Source organism: Molothrus aeneus, chromosome 3, assembly GCF_037042795.1.
Source record: "Molothrus aeneus isolate 106 chromosome 3, BPBGC_Maene_1.0, whole genome shotgun sequence".
Classification (NCBI taxonomy): Eukaryota; Metazoa; Chordata; class Aves; order Passeriformes; family Icteridae; genus Molothrus; species Molothrus aeneus.
The window spans coordinates 109,451,639-109,464,355 of NC_089648.1; the positions used below are offsets into that span (position 1 = coordinate 109,451,639).

The 12,717-nt window shown below is 43.9% G+C and overlaps 1 protein-coding gene across 1 annotated transcript in view; it reads right to left on the minus strand.

Annotated features, from left to right (window-relative positions):
- Nucleotides 1-12,717, minus strand: part of PKHD1 (PKHD1 ciliary IPT domain containing fibrocystin/polyductin) — a 235,758-nt gene that overhangs the window by 184,636 nt on the left and 38,405 nt on the right. The window contains exons 31-33 of the mRNA XM_066545943.1: nucleotides 9,796-11,409; nucleotides 9,485-9,628; nucleotides 1,366-1,549 (exon numbers count right to left, since the gene is read on the minus strand). Of these exons, the coding sequence (XP_066402040.1) occupies nucleotides 1,366-1,549; nucleotides 9,485-9,628; nucleotides 9,796-11,409 (1,942 nt within the window). The remainder of the gene's footprint in view (nucleotides 1-1,365; nucleotides 1,550-9,484; nucleotides 9,629-9,795; nucleotides 11,410-12,717) is intronic.

Genomic DNA, 12,717 nt, shown 5'->3' on the forward strand with positions numbered 1-12,717 from the left:
GTGTCACAACTATGTAAACTTTTTTTTTAAATTAATTTTAGTTGGAAGCTTCTATTTTTATATTTTTGAAAAAGTTTAAAAAAGCTGTGGAATTCATGTCTTGCTGTCTTTGTACAGTAAATGCCAGTTGAGGGTTTTTTTCCCCCCTCAATTCAGGTTATCCAGAGCTCTCTCTGGTGAATCAGCACCAGGTATGATGCAAGGACCAGGTCAGGATGAGAATCAAACTTCTGCAACTTCACTGAAATATCTGGACTGTGGCAAGATGCAGCAGCCAGAAGTTTGTTCACCACGTACAGCAAATCATGGGCAGTGTATTACAATGCTGCTCTAATTCTCTATTTACTAAATAACTTCTGGAAAGTTTTGTTCAGCTTGTTCCAGTATCTAAAGGGGAGTTACAAGAAGCCTGGAGAGGAACTTTTCACAAGGGCATAGAGTGATAGGACGAGGGGCAGTGGCTCCAAATTGAAGGAGGGGAGATTTAGATTAGAGATTAGGTAGAAATTCCACCCTGTGAGGGTGGGCAGGCCCTGGCACAGGGTGCCCAGAGAAGCTGTGGCTGCCCCTGGATCCCTGGAAGTGTCCGAGGCCAGGCTGGATGGGCTTGGAGCACCCTGAGATAGTGGGAGATGTCCCTGCCCATGGGGTTGGAACAAGATAACCTTTAAGGTCCCTTCCAAACCAAATCTTTAATCATTCACCTGTTTATTCCTTAACTCAGACATCCCACTTATCCTTAGAAGTGCTCAGCAGGAATAAATCCTTACTACTCCATCAAAGACAACAGTTCCAAGTTATACTCCTGGACAGATTGGCCTTGGATTTGCAAAGAATAAGCACCCTTGCACACCCTGCTGAATTTAGTCCTTGACTTTTTCCTCATGAAAATACTTGGAGAAAGGCAGAGGGGGGGGGGGGGAAAGAAGAAAAAAATAGAAGGAAAAAAAAAAAAAGGAAAACAACAGAAAAAAGAAGACTTCTGCTTTTCATAATGCCTAATCTTTTTTCCCATTGGCATCCACCACATGTTGCTTTGGATCAGAAGATAAATATTAAAACCTAAGAAGGAACAAAGCAGGCTGTTTACGAGATGGATTTTCTGATGTCTCTCAAACACTTTAAAAAGGCAGGAGGGGAGGAGGGGGGACTGGAGATGCTTTGATAGGCACAGGGAATGAATTCCACTACCCAGCAGAGCTCTCTAGTGGTCTAAGGCTAAATAGCTCTATTGGCATCAATGTGAGAACTAAGAATTTGTTCCTTCAGTCCATCATTTGGAACAACTCTGCAAACGTGGAAAGCCATGGGGGGATGTAATTTGTGGATGGACCCACTGGGCTGATGGAGAGACATGGCACTAACCTGGCAAGGAGTCCAGCAAAATTTCCCTGGGGAGGGGTGTGCCCACAGATGTAGAAGTAGGACACAGATCCTCTCTGCTGGGAGGTGCCCACCAGGACTCGGATGTCACACTCAATGAAGGTGGCTCTGTCCTCTTGGCAGCTGGCAGAAGAATATGTCAGACCACAGAGAATGGCCAGAGAGGCTGCAAGACAGGAGAAGGAAAAAATAACCCAAAGCAGCCTAAACACCACTGACACTGAGCACAATTTAACTGCTGAGAGGTGTCATTGCAGGAGGTGTCCCTCCCTATTAACTTTAAGGTCCTTTCCCACCCAAACCATTCCATGATCCTTTGGCTCCTGATGTGCACCCAGCCTCTCTTTAGCTGCATCCTTTTTGAGGATTATTAGGTCTCCATGCGACTCCTTGAGCCTCATTTGCTTTGTGTGAGCAAAATGTGCCCTGAGCATCCTTTGTGCCTTGAACGCCAGGATGGTCTTTGGGATCAAAGTGCTCTTTCCAGAAGGAGATGACATAAGGGATTGAATAAAAGCATGGATATTTCTTCTGAGAGAGCTCGAACATTTTACAGTTCAGGAATCTGGCACAAAACTTTTACCAAGGAGATGTATGATTAGACAAATTAACATATATCACAAGTTTGAAACCCAGAAACAGTTTTTGAGGAAACTTTGACACAGCTTGGAGGGCTCCTGGAGAACAGGTGGGAACTGGGATCTCCCACCTTGCTTTACTGCTAAGTATGACTTGAGATGTAGTCCAAGTCCGCCTCCATAGATGAGGTAAAAATTGTAATGGGAGCAGCTGTTTTGAGGTTTATTTAAAGAACAAGTGGTGTGAACATCTGGAAGAATTTTTTTTTTTTTTCATGGAAAGGGTTGCTCAGCACTAGAATGCAATGCCCTGGGAGGTTTGGAGTCCCCATCCCTGGGAGGTGTCCAGGAAGGTCTGGATGTGGCACCCAGTGCTCTGGTCTGGGTGACAAGGTGGGGATCAGTCACAGGTTGGACTCAGTGATCCTGGAGGTTTTTTCCCAACCTAAGTGATTCACTGTGATTCTGTGAGAAAAAAAAAATAGATTTTTGTATTCTAAGTCCAGACAAAAAATGCTAGAAAGAAAGTATTATGAACTGTCACTTAAGTCCAGATTTAGTTGAAATATTCAGGTTTAGCAATTTTAGACTGGAGTCCTTTGAGCATTAAAACCATAACAGACATTAAATCTGTTTCTCTCAAAGCACTGACTTTTGGAGAATATTCATTAATCCTGAACTAACCAAATAGTTGTAATGAACTCCTGAAAAGCTCTGTGGACAGTATAATAGACTGCAGTGTAGCATCCAAGAGCATTCCTTAAGCATCAGAAATCCAATCAATGGGAATTTATCAAGAAAGGGATTTTTTCTATTTGCTTTTGTCAGTTCCAATTTTTTCAAAAGGTGCCTTGTTTCTGGGGAAGTGTCGTTGTTAATGCATGTCTTGTCTCCTAAGCAATCCTAAAAAATGGGGGTTGAAATTGTAAAAATACGAAAGTATTCTATTTCCTGTATTAAAATATTTAGCACATTTTGCTAAAGCTTACTATTTCATATGGGGTATTTCTGAAGAGTTTATAACTCTTTAATGTTTCAGGTATTTTTGAAATATTAAAACCTATCAGTTCTTCTGCTCTGAACTTCAGAGAGAGAGTTAACAATTTTTCTGTATTTTTTTTCCTCTGGATTTAGAATGAGAAAATAAAGTTACCCACATGCTCGCAAATTTTGCAATATTTGCTTAATCCCTTTCCTTCCAAAAATCCACGGGCAATTTTCTTGCTTGGCATCCAAACAGAGCCAAACACAATCCCTGCCTTGAAGACCTACATCTAAGACAAGCAATTGGCAGAGAAGCCTAAAATAATGACAGCAAGATTTTGCTTTTGTTGTCCAAAAATTCTATCTAGTGCTACTTCAGGTATGCTATGACTACAACAAAAGCCATATGTCTTTCCTGACGTTCCAAGGACATCTTAAGCAGCACTAAATATCTGTGTTTTGATAAATAAATAGCATCCAAGAGGACTAAATTCTGCAAAGATCTTGCATTTGCAACAACCTGGAGTGGAACCAATTCATTACAGGAAGGCTTTGGTTTTCTTTTGTAGTCTTGAAAAGAATATGGCAGAGTTTTTCTATGTGGAAAACCACTTGAAGTCTATTTTGGGCCAAATGTTGGAAATTACTCGCAGAATGTCAGGACTGTTTTCCTCAATATTTTGCTGCTGTCAAAGAACTTGCCTGGCTCGTGTAGGTCACCAGAAGGTGTTTCCTGCACAGCCCTGAGAGCTCAGCACAAGAACAGTCTGGCACTTCTGAAACAACCCCAAAATGTGGAAATTGGGCATTTCTGCTGTGCTCCAGTGCCCTCATCCCAAAGTTATCATGCCTGTGGGAACAGAAGGCCTTGTATCCTACCATTGGCTGAAATAATTTTTAACTAAAACCAGGCAAATAAAGGTATTAATTTTGGCCTTGTATCCTACCAATGGCTGAAATAATTTTTAACTCAAAACAGGCAAACAAAGTTATTAATTTATAAACCCTAAGTTTTAGAATATGGCTACTAAGATTGCAAAGAGATCAGAGGAAGCAAAATCCAAACAAGCCCTACTTCATCTGTACACCCCAGAATCAAACTTAGAATTGCTTTTTCTCTCTCAGGTGGAAGGAGGGGAAAATCTCACCCCCTCCATCCCACATCTCCTGTCCATCAGATGGAGACATCACTTTTAGATATCTCTTTTCCCATTCCTTCCTTGGGGCTCTCCAAGATCTTCCTATTTCCCTCCTCTCAGAGGTGTTAATGTCTTTATTCATTTAGGAGGAAATCTTGGCCTTTCCCTTCCCATTTCTCCAACCATGAAACACAAATAGCCCTTGGTATTGTTGGTGCCATTATCTCCTACCAAACAGCAGCAAAAATATCAACTAAAGATTTCAACACACTTTTGGCATGTCCTAAAAGGATATTCTGCCTGCTCTGGGACACAATTCTTCCCCCTTGCTTAATTGGTTAGTGTGTTCAAACCCCAGAATGAAGCTGCTTTAGGCTTTATACTCCCTATAAAGATCAAACCTGCAATCCCATTACTGGGATGAATGCCCTCAGCTCATTACAGCTTCTCTTTTGAGATCAGACACTACAGCAGCCAAATCTCTGTGTGGTGGTGATGGCTTAGGGACTGACTACCCCCAGCCCTGGCTTTGAGGGATACTCTGGCTTAATCCAGGATCCTGGGATGCTCAGCACAAGGGCTTTGTTCTGGGTCACTGTTTAATAACAACTGCTGGACATGTGATGAGGCTCAAACCTACAGGAGGCTCCAAGGGCAGCTGGGGATTGATTGAAGAACTGCCCAAGGAGACCCAGTGCCAAAACTCACATCCCTGGTTATCCACCCCTCACAAAATGGACTGTGGAGCAGCAACATGTGCTTAGCAGGGAAGACAAAGAATTAGAAAAAAAATAGTTAATAAAAGGGAGAGGAGAAAGAGACCTGTTAAGGTCATTGAGTCCAACCTTTGCCTGTGAAGAATTGCTCCCTGAGACATTCATTTCATGAGACAGGTTTCAGAAGTCCCAAGAGGTGGCTTTCAAGCATCCATTCCACTGCCTGATGGATCTCACTGTCAGAACATTCCTGCCATGTAATTAATATGCTTTATTTCCCCCTCTTAACTTCATTTCTGGATTTGAAAGGTAGAAGGGACCATTTGGATCCTTTGGTTTGATCTCCACAATAACCTTCAGAGGCCCTGGTTTCTCCTGAGGTCCCACTTGCCACAACACCACAACAGACCCCCTTCATCATATCTTCTGCATCTGTTCATACAAATCCCCAAATTTCCCTGGCTCTAGTCCCTATTGTCCTGGCCCAGTGCATCTCCTTGTTAGAACCAAAACTCATTCCTCTCCCTTCTCTTGCCTTATTTAAATAGTTCCACCAAACCACATCCTTTTATACCAGTCTCATTTCTAGTCTCTAATCTAAATCCTCCTCCCTAAACATCCACTTTTACCAGCGGAGTCTGGTTAATGGCAGGTCCAGAACCCTCCAACAAAGATCCCAAAACTGTTACATCAAAACCCTGAAGTCAGACCTGTTATTCCAAGCATGCTGATGCAACCAGGAAAATCAGGCTCAGCTTTTACCCAGATGCATCCTCTTATCAGTTCACCTCCTTTAAAAGGTGCCTTCCTTACCTCCACCTTAATGTAAAAGATAAAATCTCAGGGACTGGCTAACTGGAAAAATAAGATATGGTATTTACCCTAATATCACCTTAGAGGAATAATCAGATATTTTCTCACCTGTCTCAAGCTTTCTGCCAGTTTTCTCATCTTTCACAGAAGCACAACTCAGTCCCACAAACATTACCCACATGTTCTGTAAATTTAACCAGAGCTGAACAGAATCTACAACTGCATTTTCGCTCATGCAGTGGCAAAGAAGCAACAAAGCAAGAACCAGAGAAGGGGACAGCTTTCATGATCATAGAATAATTTTGGTTGGAAAAGCCTTCTAAGATTGAGCCCAACCATTCCCTCAGCACTGACAAACCCACCACTAAATCATGTCCCAAAGTGCCACATCTACATGGCTTTTGAACCCTTGCAGGCATGGTGATCAAGCCAGTTATATCTTTACTTTTAAAGACTCATGGGTTAATTTGGGCATTTTTCTTTTGGTTTTGTTTTTCCTTGAAGGCAGTGAGGTTTTGTTAATTTTATTTAATTTTGTTAATTTTTTTAAGCTTTAAGGGTGAAAATCAAATTCTAGCTCTGTTCTGAATTGATTTTTCTGCACCTTGCAAAAGACAACAGTTTTTATAAAATAGTCTGGTCCTGCATTCCCATTCCCTGTGGTCTGGGTTGGGAATATCTCAGTAACATTCCCAGCCCTTGCCAGTGATCAAACCAAAACCTCTCTGCGACCCCACTCAGCACCAGTTCCTAAGGAAAGCCCCATGAGGAAGGCTTATGGATGGATCCTGCTGAGCCTGGCAATCCCTCATCTCTTAGAAAACTTCCTGCTCAAAGGGAAAGAAGGAAAAAAGTCACATTTCCTACCTGCAGAGCCTTGCCCTGTGGATCACATGAGAGAGCCACAGGGACCATTTGGGGATTCCCACGTGGACATCTCTAATCTCGAGCAAGCCAGACACAACATGACCCAGCTTTGAGAGCCAAGGCAGCCATTGCCACCTGACATCCCACAGTGCCAGAGGAGAGAGGGGGTTCTGCTTCACAGCCCCCAGTAACAGAAGAAATGCAGCTTAAACTCTTCATATCAGCCAGTTCAGCGAGCAGAGCAGGGAAAAGTCAGACAAATATCCTGGGACACAACACTGAGGGGCTCTGGAGCACCACAGACCTCCCCTTCCCATTCCTTCCCATTCCTGGAGTCTCTTTGCCACCTCTCCCATGGGGATGAGGTAGTGCAAGAAAGGTCTGAGCAGTGGATGTGCCAGCACCAAGTGGCAAAATTCCCCAGGCAAACAGCATGATGCAAACCATGAGGTGAGACTGGAGTTACTGCGCTTCAACCACCCTAAATGTGGTGAGGGGAAGGGTTAAAACCTTAAATATTAGAAAAAAACTCCTTAAATATTAAGCATGAGGTGGAAGAGTATCTAGAAAGCATCTTGCTCTGTATACAGATTTACCCATGCCAGATGTAGATATGCACAAGCTGAATACAAGTGTCTCACAGAGCACAAGGAGCCTGACAAACACAGATTTGAGCAGTCTACAAAATAATTCTTATTTTTTTTAAGAAAAGGAAAAAAAAAATTATTTGTAAATATTTAATTAACAAATATTTTGCAACTCGACTGGTGAAACTGGCACGGCTGCAAAACCCGGGGCAGGAGAGGGTGAGGCAAGGCTTCCTTTGCATTTCCTCTCCAGACACACAACCAGCGATCAGCATTCACTTGCTGACATCTAGTGACAGGAAGAAGCATCGTGGTCCTGCCTGTAAGTTTGCTTTTCTCAGGATCCCTCTGCCACCAACCACTCAGTGAGTTCTGAGCACACTTTGGATCAATGTGATTAAATTTTAGTATGCTATTCTCCCTGCAATAACCAGGGTGCCCCGTTTTGTGCTTTTTTTTTATTTTTTCCCAACAGTCCAGCACTGTGTCTTTTTCTATTTAAAATAACAAGTAGTTCTGTGGACTGTGCCTGGGCCTTGTTTAAAACAAAGAAAATTGAACTTTTTATGCCCTCTTGGTGTCTCTTTTTGAGTGCTTTTGGTTGAGTTTTAAAACCCTTTCTCCTTTCCATCTTTTTTAGTATTCCTCATGGCACTGGAACTAGAGGACCTTTAAGGCTCCTTCAGCCAAAATCTTTCTGGGATTCTATGAAAGAAACTGTTCAAAATGACAAGAGTAAATTTAGAATTTGGGTTAAAGTGAGGCTGAAGAGAACACCTGGAGGCCTCTTGTCCAACCCTTGCTCAAAAGAATGTTAAATTTCACATTGGGGTGGTTTTTGGCAAATAATTTATTCAACTTCTATTTTGGAGCATGGCTATTCCACAGACCTTTGAACAAACCCCTGTGAATTTACCCTGATGGACACTCTAACTTGCCACCTTTCTTTCACATCCACAAAGAATAAGAGGTCATGGATCTCTGGTCACCTGGATGTCTGGACAGCCTCAGAACAGCAAACATTTCTGCAGATCGCCAGATGCTCTCCAACTTCAGAGCTATGAAGGGGCTGAAATGTTAAGCTTCTGAGTGTTGGAATTCCTGAATCACAGCACCATTTAGGCTGGAAAAGATCTCCAAGATTGCAGAGTCCAAGATTTGACTGCTCCTCACCTTGTCACCCAGACCAGAGCACTGAATGCCACATCCAGTCATTCCTTGGACACCTCCAGGGATGGGGATTCCAGCAAGGAGTCAAGCACCAAGGTGAATTCTTCATGTTTAGAATTTGGGGAATTCTACATGGCTCAGAGGTGGGACTTAAAAGGCTTAAATTCTGCCTTTTGCAGATCTGAGAAGCCTAATTCTGAGCCTTCAGTAGGAAAAGGAGGGAATGTATCTTGTCCCAGGAAATGCTCATTTTGAAGAGTTAGCTCCAAAATTTAAGCAGGGTTATTTCTCTCAAAGAGGCAGATGGAGATCATCATGTCTCTCTCCAGTTAAGGAAGATGCTGTGGTCATGATGGATGATCCCATCCTCCTCTCAAGGAAGTCAAATCCTCATCTCCAGCTTCCCAAAGGTATGAACTGGCCATGGTCTGTCATTTGTTCACCCTTCCAGTCATTCACCTTTTTCCTCCTACACCTTTATCACAGTGGGGCCATCCCACCATGTAACCAAAACACAAAATGTGTGTGGCCACAGAATCAAAGAATTGTTAAAGTTGGAAAAGACTTTTAAGATAATCATGTCCAACCATCATCTCACCAACATTATGTTCGCCACTAAACCATGTCCTCAAGTGCCACATCCACATGTTTTTATAACATTTTCAGGAGTGATGGCTCCACCACTTCCTTGGGCACTGTCTTCCAAAGCTTGAAAACACTTTATGTGAAAAAAAAAATTTCTAATATCTAAACTGAACTTCCCTGGTGCAACTTGAGACCCTTTCCTCAGAAGAAAAGGCATTTAAGGGAGCTTAATTCATTAAGATGGTCATAATGGCCAAGAGGTGCTTGGGTACCCAGCCCTGCAGTCCATATTCATGTTTTACATGGGGACTTTTCCCATGGAATAACTGCTCTGAGGAAACATTGATGTTCTGCAAGTGTGGCCACAGGCACATGCTGGATCTAATCCAACATCCATGGCCACGGACACAAAAACTCATCCTGACACCATCTGTCCTCAGACTGAGTTCAAAAAACAGAAATCACAGATTCATGGAATCATTATGGTTGGAAAAGACCTCCAAGATCACCAAGTCCAAACTTTGTCTGTGCTATGTTAATTCCTCTTTCTCTCCAGGGCTGCTCCTTGTTCCCCTGGGATGAGATACACTAGGACTCCCCATTTTGGGTAAAATTTTAGGGCATATTTTTATCACAATGACAGTTTCTGGGTTTTAACTGACCTGGTAGGCGTGGGGCAAGGCAGCTCAGCTCAGTCACTGTTGTGCTTCCCAGGAGTTCACAGCTGGTGCCACAGACTGTGACCAAAGTCTTTCCTGGGTAAAAACCAGTTCCATGCAGGTAAACTCGTCCTCCATTCAAGCCACCTTAGAAAAGAACAGAAAATGGGATTTAAGACAGAGCCTGGCAGCTAGCTCTCAACAAAAGTTGTGTTTTTTTTTTAATTCATAATTTTTGCTTTCATGACAAAAAGTCATGAAAGTGCCTCACGCAAAACCCTGTGGAGGAACTGCAGCAACCCTCCATGACTTACCCCAGTTGTGATGTGCAGCTGTCACTGCCAGATGAGAAGTGAACATCAGGTTGGAGGAAGCCCATCCCCTGGGAATATCCAGGCCCAGCACGGGGTACTCGCCCACAGGGAGCAGAGGAGCTGTGCACTGCAACAGGGAGCGACTGATGGTGATGTTGCTGCAAGGAAAATCTCCAATAAACACCTGGATAACGTCCATCTCTGTGACCTGTGATACTGTCAAAGTTAAAAGGAGACCAGAGGAAACAAGTGAAAGGAAAGCTGGGGTAAATTCCTCACTGTAATTTATTGTTCCAAGGTAATAGGAGTGTCCATCTACTCTCAGACTCAGAGCCCTCGTGCCTTTCCCTGGAGGCACTGTGCACTGGATGAGCACACAGGTGATGTTGAGAATGAGGCAAGGGTGATGGTCTATGAGGACTAAAGTCATCCTCTTTCCCTTCAGAGCCAACCCAGCCAAGCTGAGCAGGCCTCCCCCATTGGTGCTGAAATCCCATGGGTAAAACTGGTACACCCAAGGCAGGATGGTGAGAAGGCTGGATGTCCCTCTGAAACAAGCACGGCCACTTTTCCTGCTGGATATGGAAATGCTGTGCTCCCCTGGGGCCAGGCAGGCTGTCTGGCATGTGATGATGGTCTCGTTCCAAAAAGTCACCTTGCAGGCAGTGCTGTTGTCCACGTGTACCACGGGGCTGTCACCCTGCCATGCCAGCCTCTGTCCTTTGATTGTCATGTGGGTGGATGTCCCATTGGTCTTCCAGGTGACCAGATGTACCAGGGGGGTCCAGTGCTCCTGCAGCTGGAGTGTGCAGCCCCCAAGGCACACACTGTGGACCCCATTGACAACCACAGTGACACTGAGAGCCCGAGATGCCTCAGCCAGCCACTGAGGGTGCAGAGGGTGGGTTTCTGGGAGGACAACACAGCTGATGGAGTCATTATCAGACTTCTGGATCTCACAGGAGTAATTATTCTCCAGGCTGACCTGTACTAAATTCCTCCTGGATTTCAAAGCAATACCAGATATAGTGAGCAACATCCCACCACAGATGGATCCTTGTGATGGGAATATGGAGGTTATCTGTGGAGTTATGGTGAGGGTCTGCTGCCTTGCTGTCACCTGAGCATATCCCAGCTGCCTCTGGATGACCTGGATGGGGAAAGTCCCAGGTTCCAGGCTGTTCAGTGGCAAAGAGCACTGATAAGACATTGCAGACTGGTTGCCCCGTTGAAACTCAAGTTGACATTCAGTGTGTCCAAGCTTAGCCACAGATCCAGTGATGTTTATTCCCTGAATGCTCAAGAGCAGGCTTCCATCTCTGATTTCTGTTTCAACAGCAGTAACAAGGGGAGTCAAAGCTCTTTGGTAGTGGAAGGTGGTGGTCCTATTTGCAAAGAGAGCTTGTTGAAATGACCCACTGCTGATGGCTACATTTACTCTGACAGAGACGTCATGTGAATCTTCATTAGACAAATTAACAGCTGGTGGGGTCAGGCACCAAACTGTCTGCTCTTCCAGGTGAGTAACTGTACAGGTTTGATTGTCCATTGACACAGAAACCAGGGCAGGATTTTGGCTAAAGCCCACCCCAGAGATTGTGAGCAGTGTTCCACCTAGGAGAAAAGCAAAATAAGGAAGGGTATTATATGCAGAAGAGGAATTTATAACCATATCTGAACCATCTCAAACCATGATCTTCAAGGCCCTTTCCATCACAAACCTTTTATGATAAAGCTGATAAGCGTGACAGGCTGAAGGAAAGAAATAAAATCCCTTTTTTTTGGACAAGACAGCTAGAGACAATAGCAGCAATCAGGATAATCCTATGTGGACAAGAGGCTAAGGTAACAAGTAGCCAGGGACCTTTGTGGCAGTAAATTACTGTAGGAAGCCACCACAGAAATGGAGAAAGCTGCTGTGAAAGACCCCTGAGAGTAAACAGAGGCTGAACTCTTCATGGAATGGGACTGTCCCTACAGGTGGGTGGGGAGGTAGTTTGTTCCTGATGCCCACAGGGAAGAAGAATGCAACTGTGAATATTTTCAAACTCAGGCATTGTCAGATTTCATAGAATCACCAAATGGTTTGGGTTTTATGGGGCTGTAAAGGCCACCTTCTTCCAACCCCCTGCCATGGGCAGGGACATCTCCCACTATCCCAGGTTGCTCCAAACTCCATCCAAGCTAGCCCTGAACACTTCCAGGGATCCAGGGGCAGCCACAGCTTCTCTGGGCCCCCTGTGCCAGGGCTGCACCACCCTCACTGGGAAGAGCCCACCCAAAGGCTCTGTCCATGCTCCTTTTGTTTGTAGTACTGGAACTCCCAGTGTCCTGCCTTGCTTCAACCTCTTTATCCATTCAGCCTGTTCTCTCCCTTTTCCCATGATCTAGCTGAAAAAATAAGTTGGTTTATGATGAGGTTTCTTTTTAAGTGAGCCCAAATCCTTAACCCATATGTACACACAAGTGTTAGAGACAGCAGATGACAGGTAAGGGGGAAGGGACTGGTGCTTTTTGCAGCAAAGAGGTTTTTATCCAGCTTAAGCCATTCATAAAACCACAACCAAAGAGTTAATCAGTTCTTATTTAATTTTCAATTTACCCCGAAATATAAAAAAGGTAAGACTTGTATTATTTTTTGTAGTATGGCTTAATTTTCAATACTGATAGGATTTGCTCTCCAAGCTCTATACACTCTCTCATCTTTCAAGGCTTGAGCACTTCACAAACTATTGAACTAATCACGTACCACAAAGCCTCTGAATTTTTGTGTCTTTAAATGTGTTGTGAGCCTGGGAGAGCAATCTGTGGAGGACCTGAGGTTGTAGCACAAGAATTTCTCTGTCTTCTATAAAAGCATTTCTAAGGGCTCATGTAAAATTCACTACAGGGATTCAACTCTCCTCCACCACCAGCCAAATG